Here is a 21,734-nt window from a genome sequence, read left to right as displayed (position 1 = left end):
TACGGCATCTGGTGGCTGCAGTGGAGCTGGTCTGTTCTCTATGGGCATAAATTATGCAGCAGCCGGGAGACAAAATCGATAGGTTTGCAGTGTTTTCTGATCGTAACCAGGGTTGTGTCTATAACTCCTGTCAGCAGATCCTGGCATCTAATAGTGGGGAAGGCATTTAGGCTGTCCACCCTCAGGTATCTGCAGCTGCCTCAATTTTCACACAGGATCCCTCAAGGGCAAAAGGAGAAGGGGGGGTTGTCATTTCTACCCTACACATTGGTTCATCGGAGGGCACACTTCCCAGCAGCCTGAAAAACTGGCAAATGACAGAGCACTCCTCTCCCTTGAGATCTTCTGGCAAACTTTTCTTGGATCTTTTCCCATGGCATGTCAGGGGCCATGGTGCTGCACAACCATGGCTTGTGCTGTCTCTGCACAAATTCAGTGCTGGGATTGAGTGCAGGAGGTACTGTCATCATACCCAGCCTCAAGTGAGGGGAATGGGGGAGCAGGTTTGGGATCCTTACCTGTCACTGTGTGGTTGTTCCTTTGGATCAAGCCTCCAAGGTGAGGTACTTGTCTGAAATGGCAAAGGTCAGCCACAGAGAATGGACTTTGCTTTCCTCCTTGGGTGTTAGCACTAAGTGTTTGCCCTATAGTGCTAAGTGCCCTCTCTGTGCTTTTCCCACCACCAAAGTGCCACACGGCTTGCTCTAAGTCTGCATGGCAGGGAGCTCTGAGATGGGATCTTGTGCTGTGTGGCCTAACTACTGAGTTGTAAGACTTCCTGGCTGAAGTTTTTGTTGGGGGGACCATGATTGGGTACCAAGGAGGTGTAAGGTGATTGGCCAAGCCTGTAGTCAGCATCCTAAGTTCCTCCTAGCCTAATTAGTGAAACTGCAGTGGCAGGGGGATTGTCAGTTCAATTGGTGCCTGTGGGCCACACCATGTTTTTTGTTGGCATAACTCTCTGTCTCTAGCAGGGGGCATTCCCAGGCTGAAAGGGCTCAGGGAGCCAACTACCTCTGGCCATGTCCCCCAAACCACCCACAGCCACGCTCGTGCAGGAGCCACGCTCGTGCAGCTGTGCTGACAGGTGGTTGTCACAGCCCTCCATTTTGACTTGGCAAAATGGCAATCATTTTAAAAATAACTACCAGAAGATTTGGAAATTGATATAAGCAGATTTATTTAGATACGGAAAAATTAAAAATGTCCTGGCTGGTAAGAATATCTGCAATCAAAATGGGTGTTGTGCCATAACTTTTTTAAAAAATTCAAATCTTACCTATAATATAGGAGAAAGAACACTGAAAGAATGGCAGAGACAGATAAATAAATTTATTTGGAATGTCAAGAAACCAAGAGTTTCACATTACAAGATGTGAAAAAGAGAGGACTAGCAGTTCTAAATATAAAATTATACTACCAAGTGGTGGGCTTGGTTTGGATTGCTGATTGGATTTAAGACCAGTGTTCCCTCTAAGCTGAGTTAGTGTGAGCTAGCTCACAGATATTTAGCCTCCAGCTCACACATTTTTGTCTTAGCTCAGGAAGGATGATCCCAGAGTACGCTAATTTATGCTGTAGCTCACAGCTTTAATGCCAGTAGCTCACAAAGTAGAATTTTTGGTCACAAGACTCTGCAGCTTAGAGGGAACATTGTTTAAGACCCAAGACAAAGAATAGTAAAATTCGAATCCGCAGATCTAGATGAAGGCTTACTTAATTATTTATGGATCAAGAAATCAACTAAAATGATTACAATAGAAGAAAGAAGCCATATAACCAGGGACAGATTGTTGGGAATATGGTTTGCACACCAGAATTTATTGAGCCTTCCAAATTCTCTACTTACGTTCTCAATAAAGGTCTATTGAGATAAGACCAGAAATAAAAACAAATTTCTAGCGTATGGTATCATGATACATTCTTGGAGCGGGGGCAGAAAATGAAGTAATTGCAAGACAGTACAGTAGAGAGAAAGGAATAAACATTCAATTCAGAACTATAGAAGATCAATAACAGTGATAGTGGAGCCTTAAGAGAGATGACTGAGTTTGAACAGCTGATCACAAAACAAAAAGAGTATTTTTTATGATGGATTTATACTACTTCAGTTAGAAACAGAAGAAGAAAAAGTGAAAACGTGCAATTAAATGGATGTAGAACCTTAAAGAACAGATATCTATGCATCAAAGAGAACAGTTATGGGGAAAAGATATCAAGTTTACTGCCAGTTAGGCATTAAGAGAAAATTGGTACAAAATGTTTTTCAGATGATACATAACTCCAAAACATAGAGAAAGTGAACAAAATCTATAAAGGAAAATGCTGGAAATGTCAAGACATAGATGGAACCTTCTTTCGTTTGTGCTGGGCCTGTAAAAAAGTAAAAAAGAACTGGAAAGAAATACATGGAGAAATGCAGAATATTTTAAAGATCAAATTCCCTATGGAAGCCAAGAGTATGTTATTAAGTGTATTGCCTAAAAATTTGCCAAAAATTTTGAAGGAGATATTCATAGAGTTGCCATGTCCAACTCAAGAACTATCTGGGGAATTTGGGAATGGAGCCAGGAGCAAGGGTGTGACAAGTATGCTTAAACTCTGAAGGGAGTTCTGGCCATCACATTTAAAGGCACTACATGCCTTTTAAATACCTTTTCTCCATTTAGAAATAATGGATAGGGGCACCTTATTTGGGAGCTCATAGAATTGGACCCCCTGGCCCAGTATTTTTGAAACTTGGGTGTTTTGAAGAGAGGCACCAGATACTATGCTGAAAAAATGGCACCTCTACCTCAACCCCCCTCCCCAAGCCCCAGATATAGATTGATTCTCCATTATACCTTGTGGTCTCCACAGTGTATAATGGAGTGCCCAGCAGACATTTCCCTTCCCGCACTTTCTGATAACCCTGAAGCAGGGGAGGGCCTGCAAACCAGGGGGTCCCCTGCCCCAACTGGGGGTTTGGAACCCTAGATACATGGTGACAGTGGCTGGAATTATTTATGCAGCAAAATGGAAAGCAGACATTTGCCCACAATTAAAAGAGTGGAAAAATAAACTTTCTAAGTATGCATTGATGGTGAAATTAACAAGTTATTTGAAGAACAGATCTGTTACAAAATTCAAGGAGAAATGGAATGTGTATTATATGTATGGAAGCAGGAGATACAGTTAGAATGAAAAGTAGTTTAAAATATAGGGTTGCCAAGTCCAATTAAAGAAAAATCTGGGGACTTTGGGGGTGGAGCCAGGAGACTTTGGGGGTGGAGCCAGGAGACATTGGGGGTGGAGCCAAGAACAAGGATGTGACAAGCATAATTGAACTCCAAGGGAGTTCTTGCCATCACATTTAAAGAGACAGCACACCTTTTAAAATGCCTTTCTTCCATAGGAAATAATTAAGGATAGGGGCACCATATTTTGGGGCTCATAGAATTGGACCCTCTGGTCCAATCGTTTTGAAACTTGGGGGGTATTTTGGGGAGAGGCACTGGATGCTATACTAAAAATTTGGTGCCTCTATCTCAAAAAATAGCCCCCCCCAGAGCCCCCAATACCCACGGATCAATTTCCTATTATTCCCTATGGGAATTGTTCTCCATAGGGAATAATAGAGTGCCTAGTAGACATTTCCCTCCCCCCCCACGCTTTCTAAAGGGGGGGAGGGCCTCCAAACTAGGGAATCCCCTGCCCCCTCCCTCACACACACACATACTTACCAGATCTTCCTCCGGACAACTCTACTTCCTGTGAAAACGAAAGCAAAAGAAAGGGAGGGGCTGTTCTCAGAAGCCCTTTCTGCTTCCTGCCCAACCTTAAAGGGGCAGACATTTTGCAAACGGCTCAGGAGCTCTACAACATGAAGCCTAAAGGTATGTTCTCCCCCCCTCCACCCCCCACCCCCGCTTCCAGAGTTTTGAAGAGCGGGAGATGAGGCTGCGAACACAGAAGTCTCCCGCCAGAGCGGGAGGTTTGGGAAGCCTATTAAAATATTATATACAAATGTATTACAATGAAGAAGCAGAAGAATTAGTCTTAAATGTAAAATGTTGAATATAAATGTATTCCAACCAAAGTTATTTTTACTATATTCCACAGACAGTGTTTCAAAACATATTGTGTAATGAAGGGGGTGCTGAGAAATATTTTCTATTTACTGTTTTATGACACAGTAAAATCTTTCTGTATTTTCCTTATATTACCTCTTCCTCTTTCTGTATTTTCCTTATATTTCCTCTTTGCCAAATGAATGATGAGGTCGACGGGGAGAAATATTTCTTTATTCTTTGTTTCTGATATGTTTATTTTCTCTTTTCTGTATTTTCTTTATATTGTCTATCTATCTACTTCCCTCTTCAGAAGTGGCAGCACATAATGCTAATGAACCTTTCTGACCGTTTTCAGAAATATACAGGGGTTTTTTGTCATTTGTTTTGCTTCCATGATCATAATTATAAATATCGACTTGAATCAGTTCTTTCTCAAAATAGATATTAAAAGGAAGGAAAAGTAATGCCCTAATTTTGAGTGTAACTGTGTATAATTATTAAAAGTTAAATAATATAATAAAAATAAAAGTATTAAGAATCAAATAATCTTAAGTATGACCATAAAGGAGCTTTGCTGCAAACTTTGTTCAGTAACATATTTTATGCTAAATGTATTGAGATTGATTCAAGTCTGGTGACTGTCAGAATTTATTTACCCTCAAGACAGAAGTAATTTCTCTGTTATTATTAATAACTATTAATCAGACAGCGAATATGAGCTTCTTAAGAATAGTGGAGGGGGGGGCTTTTTTCTCATTTTGTGAGTTTGGCTCTGTTGGCCCCTCAAATTGTAAAGTGTAGAAGATATTCCCATTTTCAGAAAACAGTTTAGCTGTCTTTGTACCCTGCACTGAAAGGTTTTCCTATCTATCAGATCAATTGAAATTGTTTTAAAGAAATTGTTACTTTTACAAAAGATGTGACGGTTGCAATCTGAAGCACAGCTACTTCAGATAAGATTAGTGGGCTTTACTTCCAAGTGAATAAGCGCAGTTAGGATCGGGATGCTTCATTGCTATTTACAGGGCCATCCTAACAGATATTCTCTTTTAGGTCCATCAGCTTTAAGGCAGAGGAGAAACATTTTTAAGGTAAGCATTGTCTCTAATAATATGTAAACTGAAAAAGAAGGGCAAAAGATACTATCCAGAAAACAGCCAGAGAGGGTCTCCCCCCCTAGAAAACTCATTAGCTACAGCTACATCCATGCTGAATGGAGAGGGGTGGGTGTCTGACTATGGTTTGATCCCTTTATATTCAGAAAAAGAAAAGTGGTCAGTGATCTGGTGGAAGAGCATATGATCAAAAGTACTGAATCTTACTGCAACAAAGATGTGAATTAACTGCTTTCCCTGGAGGGCATTATGCTTATCTATCTATTTTGGCTTGAGCAGCTGCAGAAGATGGTTTTCTGCAGGAACCATTTTCTAGCAAATTGCTCCTTGCTTTTGGGGGGTGGGAAGGAAGATCTGATAACAAAATTGTTTAGCATTACACCCTACATCAATGCAGTATGTGGTTCAATTCTGGCCAAATATACTATTTAACTTCCTGGCTCTTCTGCTTGAGGTTTTTGTACTTCAGCAAGCTGCCAGCTGCAAATCACAACATGACGTACACACAGCAGAGATTATAGTGTACCACTTTAACAGACCTGTCTAGACATTGCCAAGCTGAAAAAGCCAATGAACTGCAGCCTTTCACTTTAACCAGTTAAGCGCAGAGATATCCTGACAGAAAAGGTGGTTTTGACTCTTCTTCAAAATTTAGGAGAATTTTGTTGTGCTTGCTGCCTCTGTTATGCTTTGTAGGCTGCCTCGCTTGCCAATATTTTTTTAAAAATTGATAGCATGTATGGCTATGTGAAGCTTTCCTTCTAGCCTACTGTATACTCATCTATGATTTAAGGAGTCTTTAAGCAATATGCAGAATGGTACAAATGTAAATATATAACTTATCCCTAGATTGATGTATTTGGTTTCTACTTCACTTAATGATCCAGAAAGACCACTGTTGTAACGTCTATTAATAAACTGGGCCGGCTTCTGTTCCTTCAAAGAATGTAGCCATCTTCCCTGAATTCCCCTCCTGCAGAAAAAGATCCCAGCTATGTCCATGCTAGAAATACCTACAGCAGGTTGTAGTCCAAAGAAATTCAATAGACCAATTGGAGTTCAGATACCTGATATCCATATGAGAACAGCAGAGGTCTTTTCTCATAGTTTCATTAGTTTCATTAAGCAAATAGGTGCATCCTTTTTATATATGAAATATATTCATAGGGTTCTGGGAATTATAATTTTAATACTTCAAAATATATTTAGACCTGGGGGGGTTGCTCACAATTAAACTAGGGTTGCCACTCCCCAATTGGGGGCAGGGGATCCCCTTGTTTGGAGGCCCAAATTACTAGTGTGTTTTTGAGTATCTACATGTCCACTATCTAAGCTTTCTTCTTCTTAGTTCTTGTCTTTTCAAATGTATTGTTCAGACCTTCTTTTTTGAAAGAAAGTAGTCCAAGCATATTACTATGCCTCCTAGACAGAAAATTGGATTTTTAAAAAAGGTCCTTGCCCACATTCGTGTCACTTTCCTTCTGTCAGCTCTGGAGAGATTTTTGAGGACACTTTTAAAAATAAGTAATTGTTATTGTGCTGTGCAGTGCAATGCATTATAATGATCTATTGCATAAAAACATAAGAGAAGCCATGTTGGATCAGGCCAATGGCCCATCCAGTCCAACACTCTGTGTCACACAGTGGTCAGTATGTGTGTGTGTGTATATATATATATATATATACACACACACACACATTTTGAAAAGAATTGACTGGGGAGCAATAGCTAGGGGCAGTTGCAAGACAAATGGGCAAGGGCAAGAATTCACCATGTTGATAATATTGTCTTTGCATTCATGGTAGAAATAAAAGCAACTCTTGACCATTATCATGGTGTAAATGGATCCTATGCCATGTTTTCATGGCATAGTTTTCTGTGTCCTGGAAGATAGTTTTCTTTTTTTATGTTGTATGAAAATGGTCAGATTTGGAAATTCTTTGAGAATAGTAATACAAATCTTCCAGTTTAATGTCTGTACTTTGTATGTTTGTCTCAATGGAAATGGTAACGAAATGTTGCTGCATGATTAGAATAACTTTTAAAAAAATTAATATGCAAGGGAGAAGAATTTGCCACTTGCTGCATTGGTTGATAACATCAAGGAAGATGTATAAAGGATATCATGTAGTATGACATCTGCTTTACTAGCAACTTGGAACTAGCTGGAAGTGGAAGAAATATTCTCAACCGACAAGAATAAAATTTGAAAGTAGCACTTAAGTAAATGGCTCAACTTCCACCTGGAATTTATTTGATCACATCATTTACACGAGATCAGTGGTGAGTTAATGTCATATTCTTTGAAAATGCCGTTTGGCCTGATGTATCTCTGATTTTGCATTTTAAAAAATCTATATTTTGCACAATATGCAGAGTTACTCCAACCTAAACCCACTGATTTTAATTGGCTTAGATAAGAATAACTCTACACAGATCATACTGTTTGTCATGTATTTCACTATAATCATTATTTTTTAAAAATTCTGAAAATGAATGTTTCTGCTTCATACTGAACTTGAAAACTGTTATTTTACATTAAAATGTGATTTGTAAAAAGGTGCTTTCCTTGGATAAGTACTTCTTTTCATTTATTCTTGCCTGTCTACAATCTACAAAGCCGCCATACTGAATTTCATCCTCCCCCTATGCTGCAATAGCCACCCATCTAAACATCACCAGCTAATGTCTGTACCTCACACTGGCTGTGGTGTGATCTGACCATGCCTCTAATTACACCGCTTTATTTTATAATGAGAAATTTTGATCAGACATTCCACCCTGAACCAGGTTCACCATATGCTCACCCCATGGTCAGTCATTCAGATTGTTGCAGCATCCTTTTTTTCTTTTTTCTTTGTCTTTCATCCATGAATGTAAGTGGATATCGGAAGATCCAGCTATTTTTTGACAGCTCCACAAGCCCTCTGCCAAATACTCCAGACCCTCTCAGCCTCTTTCTCTTTACCTCTCTTCCTTGGAGGGGGTTTGTAAAGTGCAGATTTACAAAAGGGTAGTCCCATTGACTTCAGTACATTTACCCTTGTGTCAATCATGGGATGCTTTCCAACAGTAGCTCTGACACAGAAACATGAGAGGGGGGTTTGGGGGTGGGATTTGTCACTCATAAACAACTCCCCTTAGGGACTCCAGATCCAGAATGACAACTTGGCCATGGTGATTGATAACAACGGGTGACTGTATGCTTATGTACACATCACTACCTGATCGAAAAAAAGGGGGGGGGAGGTGGAAGGGAATGTTCAGACTTTTTAAATGGTTGACTTTTCAAGAGGGAAGCCAGACAGCCAGAAATGCAGGATGGAAGCGTTGGCATCCATAAAGACCAGACTTTCCCCAGTGCCTGTTAGTTCCACTTCAGAAATGGAGACAAAGCACAGCTGCTGGTGCTGGGATGAGCAGGCATGATGGTATCTGCATCAGGATCATTCACCTGTTAATACATCCCAAGTGTTCTTTACTTGTTGCAAAAATATTTTGTGGCATTTTGAAGCTAACAGAGTGGCAGTGCCACCTTAAGCTCCAGATGCTGGCCAAAACAGCTAGTCAGAACCCTTCGTTATCACAGCAGAAAACATTTTTTAAAAAACCCTCCAAGAATCTGAGAGTGTAGCAACTGCAGTGGATGCTATTGACACCCACCAGTCAAGCCATTGTCTCTTTAGATAAAACAGTCAGTTAATGCGCAGTGATCTTGATCTGCCTTCTTGATGCCCAGCACCCCAAGGAAGGAACAAAGAAGACATATCATCCTGTGTTGTATGGAGAACTGTGAACATAAGAGGAGCTCTCCTGGATCAGACCAGATACCCTGTTAGTCCAGTATCCTGTTTCACAGAGATTAAATGGTTACAATTGCTGAATTTTCCATGTTTGTTCTGTTACAGGTACAGGACTTTCATATTTGTCCTGACTTTTATGCTGTATGTTAGTTTCCACTTATCAAGGAAACCAATCAGTATAGTTAAAGTAAGTGACAATTAAATTTTGCTTCCTTATCCTGCTGACGTAAAACCAAGGAAATATATTGTACCTTTCCTACATGTGTTATGATTGTAGATTATACATGCAATAAAGCAATAAACCTGTGCCTACAGTATAGTAGCAAAGCTAGACAAAAGTGTTCTTAATTAGTCCATACGTGATAAAATTGTAAAGACTTGAATGATTCTATGTAACTTTGTAAACAATATAACCATGTATAAACCTTTTCACGTATGCATATCAAGGTAAAGATCATATATATATAGTCTAGTAGGTTAAATACAAAAATAAGAATATATTGGAAGTTGCTGGCAACATTGGAGAAATGATTCTTGTGTCACCACCTTAATCATATGCTGAGATAGCCATTTCAGTCAATGGCAAGGAGTTCTGTAGAGAGGTCTTATCCATGCAGGGCTGTCGGGTCTCCCCTGGCCACTGGTGGTAAGCAGAGGGCCTTATCCCAGTTACTCAACCATTTGCACCTCATTTCTCAATGGTACGCTTTGTTATCTCTCCATTTCATTTTTCCCGATTCTACAAATTCCCCCCCCCATCTAGCAAACAAAATATCAATGCAATAGAGAGCATTTTATCTCCCTTTCCCCACACATGAGTTCCACTTCCAAACATCAAAACATCCAGTGTGAGGTTCCTACAGTATTATACATAGTATAATAATGTAACTTAAAGCAGTCTCAGCTCAAAATAATTTATAATAACATTGAATCATCACAGCTAGCAGAAATACCAGAATCACAGTCGCAATTGAAAAGTCATATAAAGCCCATACTCAGCCCTAAAATATCGACTCAGGTCCAACTAAAGTTAATTGCTACTGAAGTGGTTCAAGTTATTTCTGATTTTAGTGGGACTTAAGCATGATTTAGTTCACTTGATGAATTGTGCAGGTTTTTTCCTACACAGAACTACACTCTTCGAAGTCCATTGAAGTAAATGGTCTTAGAAGGGTGTAACTGTGCACAGGTTAGGGCCTATGTAGAGAAGAAAGGATAATCCTTATCCATAATTGTCTCCTCTCAAAAACAGCAAAGGATGGAAGTTAGTCTTTTTAAAATATTCTGTGCCAAAGCCTTAAAATATGCTGTTAGAAGCAAATAAATTTAAATTCAGTATCTGTGGTTATCTATTACATTGTGCAGAAATGATGGAGAGCAGGAGATCTTATTTGTGATGGACCATGGCATGCGTGTGTCTAGATTAATTTAGAAACACTTTGGATCAGACAGGTTAGCTATTAGAAGACTTGGTTTGAAGCAACCATTGACTCTATGTTCTGCCAGGTGTCATTTTAATGGTTATTCTGAGAACCAGACTAATCTCAAGAGAACTCATAATTTCTTAAACAAGACAAAAAAAACGGGTCATTTTTTGCAAGTAACTTTTGAAGAACAATTATCAGAATTCCTTGAAGTTGAAAGAAGCCTTTTGTCTAGTACAAGCTCATGCAAAGTGAATTCTATTTGAAAGTTGCTTAGGGATGCCAGGCCACTGTCTAGCACCTCCTGAGGTTTAAGAGGTGGCACAAGAAACAGAAATGATGTTGTGTGATATCCTGACATCAGTTCTGAGTGAAACCTTAGATGGGACATCCCACTGACTGTGGACAAAAAGCAAGTGGGAGCACCCATGGTATGGGCAAATGGTTAGCCTAATCTTGTTAAAAGGGTTTAGTTCAGTTGTTACTAAATCCACACAGTGATGTGTTGGGCTTATTTTGTTACCTTTTTTTCTTGTTTAGGGGGAACTGCATAAGCATTGTGCCATTCCACAAGATACTGAGCTCATCAACTACAAAAAATATGCAGTCCCAAGTCAGCCTATGGAAAAGCCATGTAATAATTCTAGCAGTGGTTGGGAGCCATTTGGTGAGTAGTTCTAGAGTATTTCTAACAATCCTGGCAATATGCAGTTAGTTTCAAACAGGAATACACTCTATAGGAGAATTTTAATTTTTTGCTTATGTTCAAATACAATTCCATACAAAAGGTTATAAAGATTCTTTAGGCAAAAAGAGATAGGAAAAAAAAAACCTTCCACATTTCTAGTTAACCTTATTTCCTATTGAATAAAACCAGAGGTACTTTTTGACCATATTATGGGTTGTCTATCTAATTCAGTAAAAGAAAATATTACAAATGTGATGCATTACATAAATGCCTGATTAAATCCAGTTAGCTTTCATGCTATAAGTCCTGTTGAAAATCCATCAAATATGGATATCCATTGTCCATGCTTTTGTTGTTAAAAATGTGTCAATACTAATTTGCACACATTTTTACCAACTGCCTCTCTCGGGACTTGGGAGAGCCCCTTCCAAAGTTGCCAGTACATAGTAGCAGTTGAGTACAATCACAAAAAGCCATCTGTATAGTTAGGTAAGAACCAACCTGACACTGTTCTCTTCGAATAGCCTTTTGTTTGTGGTGCCCTCTCCCAGGGTTGTCTATGTAGCCACAGGCTTTTCTCTAGAAGGTCCAGTCCTCTAGAACAGGGGTCCCTAACCCCCGGGCCAGGGACCAGGCCATTGCCTGTTTGCAATAGGCCATGCAGCCTAGACGGCCCCCGCTGCAGTCTCGCCCCCCCTACGGTGCCTCCTCCCTGTTTTCACCATTTTAAGGCTGGGGAAGGGATGGTGAAGCACCTTCCAGGCCGACCTCCCCCCCACCCCGCCAATCAACTGATCAGCCGGGAAAATTACCGCAGTAGCGGTGAGGGACGCTGCCCTTGCATCCTTCCCAGGGGGCGGAGGATTGGCCTGGGAGGAGTTTCACGGCCCCTTCCCTGACCTTAAAATGATGAAAAGGGGGGGGGGAGGAGGAGGAAGCGAGGCTGCGTGGGGGGACAAAGAGGGAGGAAAATGAGGGGAGGAGGATAGATCCAAGTGGGCAGCCATGTTGGTCTGAAGCAGTAGAACAAAGTAGGAGTCAAGTTGCACCTTTAAAGAGAGAGCAAGGCTGCGCGGGGGGAATGAGGGAGGAGGAAATGGGAGGAGAAGGCTGCAGGGGGGCGGCGGCGAGGCTGTGCGGGGGGGGCGAATGAGGGAGGAGGAGGCACTGTGGGGGTGGGGGAGGCCGAAATGGGTGCCCCCAACCTGCTGGCCCAAGGGCCACGGTTTGCAGGCCAGCCCTGGGGCCAAAAAGGTTGGGGACCACTGCTCTGAAGTGGCTTACCAGGTTAGATATGGAAGATGCTTTCACTTTTTACATTCAGGAAGCTATATAAAATTATTTTATTTTAAAGTGTATTGGTGGGATTTTCTTGGCAGGACTTGTGTATTGTTTTATCTCATGTGTTGTTTCTGTCTAGTTAATTTACTGTTACATAATGTTATATATTTGCAACTTGCTGCTTTTTTAGCTATTTTGAACCTAAAAGGTGAGGTGGGCTATATATATTTAAAATAAATCATAACTATCTTTAAAGGCTATTTTTGGCTTAAATGCTATAATTCGATGAACACTACAAACATGTTTTTATAGATAAGAGCAACTACAAAGAATTACTGGGAACACTGGATTATTCATTCTTGTGTGCTTATGCAGTTGGAATGTATCTGAGGTAAAATCTAATTCCTTTTGTAGACTGCTTCATACTTGTCATTTGAAAAAAATAGGAATGCTGTAATGGCATTCATTTCAAATTTTCCTGAGGACAATCAAAGATAGAGGAGAAATAGAAAAAACTGCATACAGAAGGGATGGACAATTGATTTAGCTATCTGTAGCAGGAGTGTAGACTTCTCAGTTTCCCAGAGGGAAAGCATGGGGTTGAACCTGGTCCAGGCCCCACACTAACAGACCGATCCTAACTTCTGCTGCGGAGGCATGCCTGAGCATAGAACTAATGTAGGCAGCACTAGCTGGTTCCCAAAGGAGAGAAATTACACCAACGTGGGGAGGGGAAGGGAGTTTAGCTGGGTGTGCGCAAGAGAGAAGTCATCACCATGGTGAATCCGCTTGAGCGCCCACTATTGGCTTGCTTCCATGGTGGGGGCAGGGGGAGGGAAGAGGCAGCGCGGAACCGCAGGATTGGCCAGTCCCATGGTGGGTGCCATTACACGTGATGAGAAGGGCAAGAAAGGCATCTCCTGAGAGGCTGACAACCCTCACGCCATCCCACTGTCAGAGACCTGTGCCAATGGCAGGCAGACAGGCAGAGTCACGTGCCATCCCAGCTAGCCATAAACAAACAGGAAACACACATTACAGGAGTCTGTACTCAAAGACATCAGCCAGAATGTGTGTATAGGAATGAGTGGAAAACCCGACAAGCAGACAAGAGTCCCAGCATACCAGCAAATCCCACAGGCAAGCTCCCAGTACACGCATTGAACCGGCTGCCTGCCATGGCTCCCCCCAACACCAACTGCACGAACAACCATGACTCAATGCAGCCTCCCACAAAGTGGGCCATGCCCCCAGGAAGCTTTGTTATAGAGCCGAGACAAAGTTTGCAGTCGCAGCCATGCACGGGAAGCTCCCCTTGCATTCATGGTAAAACCCTGAGTCCCCCGTCCAGCCTCACCCTCAGCTGAGAGTTAAGAGATGGCTCATTCCCTGCCCCCCGCACAAAACTGCTCTCCCTATTAGACATTCCCTTGGGAAGCCTGCAGTGGAGTGTCAAATGGGATGGGGCAGCATGGGGCACCAAGGAACCTCTGTGTAGTGAGAACCAACAAGGGGGGATGGATCCAGTTGGGCAGCCATGTTGGTCTGAAGCAGTAGAACAAAGCTTGAGTTCAGGACCACCTTTAAGACCAACAACCTTTTATTCAAAATGAAAGCCTTCAGGGGGAGACAGCTGGGGCACGCAACAACACTTTATTTCACAGGAATCAGGTGAGACGGCAGCCAAGGTGAAACTGGGAAAGTCTCACTAGATACGAGGCTCCCCTCTGAGAGGATGGTTGGAGCAGCTAACAGTGTAGCATGCGGGGGTGGGGGGAGTCGCCACACCCAGGAGCCTCTCTGTCGATTCTCCATCTGAAAAAGAGAGAAACAGACCCATGGCACCCAGGGAGAGGGGCCATGCCAGCTGTTGCCAGGTCCTGTCCCGACGGGTTGCCATGTCCTGTCCCGACGGGTTCTGCACAGGCAGGGGAGAATGGACACAACCGTCCCCTGGCACATTATTGGAGCATCCAACCCACACTCACCTGTCCTGGGGTTAAGCGCTCCTGGATTATTTGCAAGTCATTAGCTGCTGCAGCTTGTGGCCGTGTCTTGGCAAGCGAGTGACTTAAACGGGCAGTCGCTGAACTAGCTGACCACATGCTCCAGAGCGGCTGCCAGACTACCCTCACCCCTACCCTTTGCCTTGCTGAGGGTGGGAACTAGGCAGAGGACAGACCATCCATGGAAAACTGTCTCACCTCATGCCCACACTCACCACTGGGGTTAGAGTGTTGGGGACATTTTCACGCCATCCAGCCTCCAGCAAGGGGGGGGGAGTGGGGGCTGCTTGCTCACACTTACCTGTATGTGCGCTGAGCCTCCAGAGGCCAGATACCTGTTGGAACTTAGAAAAGGGAGAGGTTAGCAACAAAGTATAGACCTTGCTCTCTGCCTTGCATGCTTGCCTTGTACAGTCTAAGTGTGTTTTCTGTGCATCACCCACCATCAAAGTGCCTCGCCCCTCTAAGTCCACCCAGCAGGGAGCTCTGAGACAGAGTCCTGTGCCGTGCGCCCTACCTAAGGAATTGTGTGAGGTCGTAGCAGAAGTTTTTCTAGGAAGGGGGAAATGGCAATTGGGTGTTTGGAACGGGGCTCGCCAAGCCTGGGGCGCAAGGGGACTGGTGAGGAGTTTGCAAGCTTGTTCAGCAGTGGGGGGAAATTTGTTTTCTGGATCAACAGGTGCCTATGAGATGCGCCAGCATTTTTCTTGACGTAACTTTGCACGTCTTGGAGCATATCAGGACCCAAGTTTCTTAGGAAGCCAACTAAGTCTGGCCATGCCCCCGACTCTGAGCCCTCCCACGCCAATGTGGGTTTCTATGCCATACTTGCACCGCCGCTCGGGCGAAGTGCTCAGGCGCTGCCACGTTGGGGCACAGGGCCACTAGTGTGGGCTGCTGCCCACGTAAGTTGCCTCCACTCCAACATGTCAACTTACACAGGCGTAACTGCGACTTATGCTGGTGTGCAGCTTAGTTCATTTCCAAAGGATTTCCCCCTGCCGTTGGATTGTGCTGTTAGTAAATAATGTATATTTGAAATAATGTATATTACACAGTAATATATATATATTACATTAATGTATAATGTAATTTGAAATAAATATAATGTAATTTGAAATAATGTATATTTCAAAAAATGTGCCATCAACAATAAATCATGTGGTTAATTCTTTTACTTGTAATAGTCTGAATCTCAGTCAAAGAAAGATGACCCTTTGAGGGGAAAGATTCTCTGAACTCCTTCACTGAGAATTTGAGTAAATATTTCATTTGTGTATGAAAGAAAATACTTCCTCTGCTTTTCTCTTTTCCTCACAACGTAGGCTGAGGGTGTAACTGGCCCATGGCCTCATAGTCTGCTTTGTGGCTAAGTGGAGATTTGAACTCTGGTCCCCCAGTCTTAGACCATCCCCCGTCACAAAGAAAGAAAGCAGATTTGGTAGCTCTGTACAGATGGAAAGGATGAAACCGCACATTTTAAGCCTAATCAGCTTCATAATGCTGCCTGGGAGGGCTAGGAAATCAGTGGGGCAGCTTGATCCCTGCTATCCCCCTGTAGTTTACACCCCTTATCCACATTATATGGAGTAAAAACCACTTTCTTAAAAAAAACAACACCACAAGTAGTTTGAATACCAATTGTATTATGACTGCATCTTTCAGAGGACTATTGATAAAAAGTCTCAAACTAATTTCAGGTGTGCTCTGGTTCATGTTGCTGAAGACATCAGAGTTACCCTGCAATACAAATACTCATTTTGTATAAAAACAGGAAGAACAAGCCATCTTGGCTCCAACAGTCAACAACAAACTTTAATCCACAATTACAAACATTTTAGCTAATTTAATGTACTAATCTAAATCAATTGATGTAGCTCTAAACTGTTCTGTGCCGATAAACCACAGAATCAATTCCCCTCAGAAGTTGTACTTTTTTCCAGTTGAGGCTAAAATCGTTTTTGCATTTTCCATCATTTATTGATCCCTTTGAAATCTGCCTCCACTTTATCTAGTGCCCCTTATCCCTTCTGTTATTTAATAATTTCCTGCTGGAAATGTCACCACAGCCCTTCAGATCTTATAGCAGAAGGCACTCCTCTACTGCCTTGTGACTAAATTTGGATGCAATGGCATCATGATACAAAATGTAGTTCCTGATAGTCTGGGAGTTGGTAATTTTTCTGCCTTGGCTGCCTATGTGTTCCACTGCTGTTGCCTTTTACCCACCTCCTGTATATCTCACAAACCTGTGGTGAATTAATATCAGAGAAAAGCTTTGTCAAATGTTTAAAAAATGAAAAGGCCTTTTATTATTCCTCCTTCCTTTATAGCACACCTTCCTCACTGAGGCTCAAGGCAAATTATATTGTGTAAAACAATGTATTTAAAAGCATGAGACCTCTAACAAGCATCAGTGAAATGGACAAGGCTTACTCCAGCTCAGATTTCACCAGAAAGATGGTAATACAGCAGATATGTGAAACCATGGAGAAGAAACTGTGTAGGAGCCATGTCCTGTTTGCTAACAGGGAGGAGAGGTTTGCTAAGAGAGAGGAGAGTGAAAAATCCATTGCTAAATGTGTTCACCTCTGTACAAAGATATGGATTGGCGTGGGACTAAAATGTACATCTGGAAGCTTGCAATGCAATTGTAAACCCTTTCTGCATTGACATTAATAGGCTTAAAAACCTCATATTTGTACATTCAAAACTATATTTCTATCTTTCACGCTTTTGTCTCAGCAGCATGATAGAGACTTGAGACTGAGTTATAACTTTAATTTTAGTGATTAAACGTATATATATTTTTGTAGCTCATCAAATGTATTTTCCTGACATAGTTTAACATGTCTTTACACCATAGTTTACACCATTGTTCAGAATATATTCCAAAATAATCTTTTTGTGCTTTAATTTGAAGTGGCATAATAGGGGAGCGTTTGCCTATCCGATATTATCTCACAGGAGGGATGTTTGCCAGTGGATTCTTCACTGCAATGTTTGGACTTGGCTATTTTTATAATATACACAACTTGTGGTTCTACATTGCAGCTCAGGTAGGCACATCGGTATTTTTTCCCTGTCTGCCCTTATTCTCAAATATAATACAGGATAAAAACTGTCTTGCTGTAACAGAGGAAAAAACTATTTAGTCAGCATTCTGTTTCCAATAGCTACAAACTAGGTGCCTGTGGGTGATGATGGCTGTCCCTCATTGTCAGAACTTATTACTCAGAGATATGTTGTTACCTTGCCCTCTTCCCTCCCTCAGATGCAGGATTTTCCCTCTGTTTTTCTCTTTCTTTCTAACTGAGCAGCTCTTTTATCAGCCCTTTTATCAACCCCTTTATCTATTTGCTTCTTTCCTGAAGATCTATGGCTGTCCCATCCTGTCACATTATTGTATTTTTATGCTGGTTCAGCCCAGGAACTTGAGGGAAGAGATCAGATCACCCTGTTTAACTTAAACATCTGAAATGGCAAACAAGAGGCTTTATACCATTCAAAAATAAACAAAATAATCAACATGGGGGGGGGGGGGGGGTCAGGTGAAATCAGAGGTAAAATGTCTGAAGTAAATCAAATATAACTCTGAAGTTACTTAGTATAGACACAAACTCCAGTTAATATAGTTCCAGCAATTGAGAGTTTTAGAGCTTTTCACACAATCTTAGAATCATTGAGATAAGAGGCTTTGGTTTCAGTATATTCTAGTATACGTTCTTGCGTTTAACTGACTCTTGGTTTCTAGAAGGCAGGGATTCACTACCAAGTGCCAAAAGTCCCTCTCCAAACACACCAGACCAGAGATCACTTCCCTCTTCAGAACTTTCAACTTGGTAGGGAATCACAGGAGCACAGGAATTTATCCCATGGCAGAAGATGCTGTACATACCCCCCCCCCCCAAAAAAAACATGTAGAAAGATCGAATTATGATAAAGAAGAGGTATTTTTGAGTAATACAGAACTGGGGAAATACAGTAATAAAATTAGTTTTGGGGACAAGTTTAACAAAACTTTGAAGATGCTTCTTAATATTAACTTATGGTACCATATATCAGGGGTGGCCAACGGTAGCTCACCAGATGTTTTTGCCTACAACCCCCATCAGCCTCAGCCAGCATGGCCAATGGCTGGGGCTGATGGGAGTTGTAGGCAAAAAACATCTGGAGAGCTACTGTTGGCCACCCCTGCCATATAGCATGATCTGGTTGGAATATGGGGAGATTTTTCTCAATATAATTACACTATATTAAAATATTTCAGATTGCGAATGGGTTGGTGCAAACTACTGGCTGGCCTAGTGTGGTTACCTGCATTGGCAATTGGTTTGGTAAAGGAAGGTAAGCTTGCTATAATCTGTTTGTCTAGAGTAGGGAACACTTTAGTCAAAATGTTGTGTTACTGTGTTATATTTATACCAGTTTGTGTAGTAGTTAAGAGTGTCAGAACTGGGTTCAAATCTCCACTTGTACCATGGAAACCTCTTGGGCCAGTCATACTCTGCCAGCCTAACTTAGCTCACATGGTTGTTGTGAGGATACAGTGGAGTAGAGAAGAACAATGTAAGCTGCTTTGAGTCTTCATGGGGAAGAAAAGTAGAGTCAAAATGAATTAAATAAATATTTGGGATTCTGAACAGTTTTATCAGCCTCAAGTCACCAGTAACATGCATGCATAACTATTTTTGTTTTTCTGCACTATTTTATTTACATCTTTATTTTTAGAGTGCTAACAAACACAGCCAAATATTAAGGGATTTCAAGTTCTTAAGTGAAAAATGATAGCATAGTGGGCTTTCTTATACACAAGCATATACCCAATATCTTGTTCTCCCATTTGGTTGATGATGGAATGTGGGGGGGGGGGGCATCCTGACTATAAAGGCTTCTAATGCATTACTTACTTTTCCTGATTTACCCACAGATATAGCTAGACATACATACTACACAGTTTGTACAGGCCATGTGCCAGTTCCTGTCAGTTTGACTTTATGGGGACCAACACAATTTGAAAGTACCCTTTATTTCTGCATTGGAGCAAGTGGTGTTACTAAAATGGTACACTAGAACCCCACAATTAGATCTGCCTAGTTCTATCATAACTTTTAAAGTATTTTAAGAATTTTCTGGTTAAGGTTATTAATGTCTGTGAAAAGGTTAATGGAAACCTGTTTTCTTTCATTATAGGAGAGGCTTGATAATGGGATTATGGAACTCGCACACTTCAGTGGGGAATATTTTGGGATCCCTAATAGCTGGCTACTGGGTATCTACCTGCTGGGGTCTGTCTTTTGTAGTGCCTGGAATTATAATATCTATAATGGGGATAGTTTGCTACCTTTTTCTTATTGAACGTAAGTGTCCATATTGAAATGAATATATGCAAATTTGAGTGTCTCTCTCTTAGAAGATATGTGATTCAGAGATAATTTGCATTCTAGCATTTACCTTTGTTGCTGTATGATTTCTGTGTTGTGTAAAACAACTGGCCTCGTTTACTAAAAGTCCAGGAGACTCAGCATTTGAACGAGAGGGGGTGTGCAGGTATGAGGAGGAGAACTGGAACAAGGCTATAGGTTTGACATGAATTTAAGTACAATATATAAAAAACAAGCAAACCTATTTGTAAAAAAAACATTATGTATTTTCATAGAAGCATAGAGGTGGAAGGAACCTCCAGGGTCATCTAGTTCAACCCTCTGCACAATGCAGGAACGTCACAAATACCTCCCCCCCACACACACACATTCCCAGTGATTCCTGCAACAAAAAAGGGTTTTTTCTTATGTTCAAAGTAAGAAAAAGAGCAAAGACGTGGTAGGCCCATTGCGAGGGCAGGAAAGTGAAATTGTAACAGATGATGAAGAGAGGGCAGAACTGCTCAATTCCTACTTTTCCTCAGTCTTCTCTTCTGAGGGAAACAGTGCTCAAGATGGCAAAAACAGAACATACAATGAGAGTATGAAGTTCCAACCTAGGATCTGCTTAGGCGTAGTACATAAACACCTAGTTTCTTTAAATGGAACTAAGTCCTCAGGGCAAGATGAACTGCATCCAAGGATTCTAAAAGAGCTTGTGGATGTAATTTCTTAGCCTCTGGCTATTATTTTTGAGAATTCTTGGAGAACAGGAGAGGTGCCGGAAGATTGGAGGTGGGTGAGAAAGGGAAAAAGGAGGATCTGGATAACTACTGACTGGTCAGCTTGACATCTATACCTGGAAAAGTTTTAGAACAAATCATCAAACAGTCAGTCCTGGAACATTTAGAAAGGATGGCTGTGATTACTAAGAGCCAGCATGGGTTTCTCAAGAACAAGTCATGTCAGACTAACCTGATCTCTTTTGGAGCTTCCGGGTTATGGCGCCTTGAGCTCAGGGGGGTCCGCGGATCGTCCTCCTGCAGCCCCTCTGAATCAGGCACCCCCATAAGGAGACCCTGGAGGGGTTTCCTTTCGGCATGGGACTTTTGCAGGAAGCCAGGGCATAGCGGCGGCTGTTCCTGTTCTTCTTGCATGCCCCGAAGCTTCACCACCATGATAGCTATTACAGCAGAAAAAAAATTAACCTGATCTCTTTTTTTGAAAAAGTGACTACCTTGCTGGATCAGGGGAATGCTGTAAACATCGTTTATCCTGATTTCAGTAAGGCTTTTGATAAGGTTCTACATACTGTCCTTGTTGACAAGTTGGTAAAATGTGGTTTGGATCCTGTCACCGTTAGGTGGATCTGTAACTGGTTGACAGATCACACCCAAAGAGTGCTTGTGAATGGTTCCTCATCCTCTTGGAGAGAGTGACAAGTTGAGTGCCTCAGGGATCTGTCATGGGACCTGTTTTGTTCAACATCTTTATAAATGATTTGGATTGAAGAAATAGAAGGAATACTTATTAAATTTGCAGATGATACTAAATTAGGAGGGGTTGCAAATATATATTGTTTTATGTGGCCCCAGAAGGTAGGACCAGAACCAATGGGTTGGAATTAAATCAAAAGAGTTTCCGTCTCAATATTAGGAAGAACTTCCTAACTGTTAGAGCGGTTCCTCCATGGAACAGGCTTCCTTGGGAGGTGCTGGGCTCTCCTTCCTTGGAGGTTTTTAAATAGAGGCTGGATGGACATCTGACAGCAATGAAGATCCTGTGAATTTAGGGGGAGGTATTTGTGAGTTTCCTGCATTGTTAAGGGGGTTGGACTAGATGACCCTAGGGGTCCCTTCCAGCTCTATGATTCTATGCCCAGAAGATGGCAAAAACCTCCAGGATCCCTTTCCAGAATGACCTGGAGAAAAATTGCTGACTGACACCAAAGTGTCAACCAGCATTTCCCTGGGTATGTAGGAAATGGCCATGGGAACTAAG

At 41.8% G+C, this 21,734-nt stretch overlaps 1 protein-coding gene across 1 annotated transcript in view; it reads left to right on the top strand.

Moving 5' to 3' along the window:
- Positions 1 to 5,105: 5,105 nt before the first annotated feature.
- The window catches only part of SLC37A1 (solute carrier family 37 member 1), a 60,198-nt gene continuing 43,569 nt past the window's right edge, over positions 5,106 to 21,734 (top strand). The window contains exons 1-8 of the mRNA XM_060234217.1: positions 5,106 to 5,143; positions 7,231 to 7,451; positions 9,077 to 9,158; positions 10,936 to 11,062; positions 12,677 to 12,755; positions 17,294 to 17,429; positions 18,641 to 18,717; positions 19,564 to 19,730. Coding sequence (XP_060090200.1) covers positions 7,396 to 7,451; positions 9,077 to 9,158; positions 10,936 to 11,062; positions 12,677 to 12,755; positions 17,294 to 17,429; positions 18,641 to 18,717; positions 19,564 to 19,730 — 724 coding nt within the window. The 5' untranslated portion in view covers positions 5,106 to 5,143; positions 7,231 to 7,395. The remainder of the gene's footprint in view (positions 5,144 to 7,230; positions 7,452 to 9,076; positions 9,159 to 10,935; positions 11,063 to 12,676; positions 12,756 to 17,293; positions 17,430 to 18,640; positions 18,718 to 19,563; positions 19,731 to 21,734) is intronic.

This window comes from Heteronotia binoei, chromosome 3, assembly GCF_032191835.1.
Source record: "Heteronotia binoei isolate CCM8104 ecotype False Entrance Well chromosome 3, APGP_CSIRO_Hbin_v1, whole genome shotgun sequence".
Classification (NCBI taxonomy): Eukaryota; Metazoa; Chordata; class Lepidosauria; order Squamata; family Gekkonidae; genus Heteronotia; species Heteronotia binoei.
The sequence above is the reverse complement of the archived record's forward strand: the minus strand, read 5'-3'. Positions and strand labels throughout refer to the sequence as shown.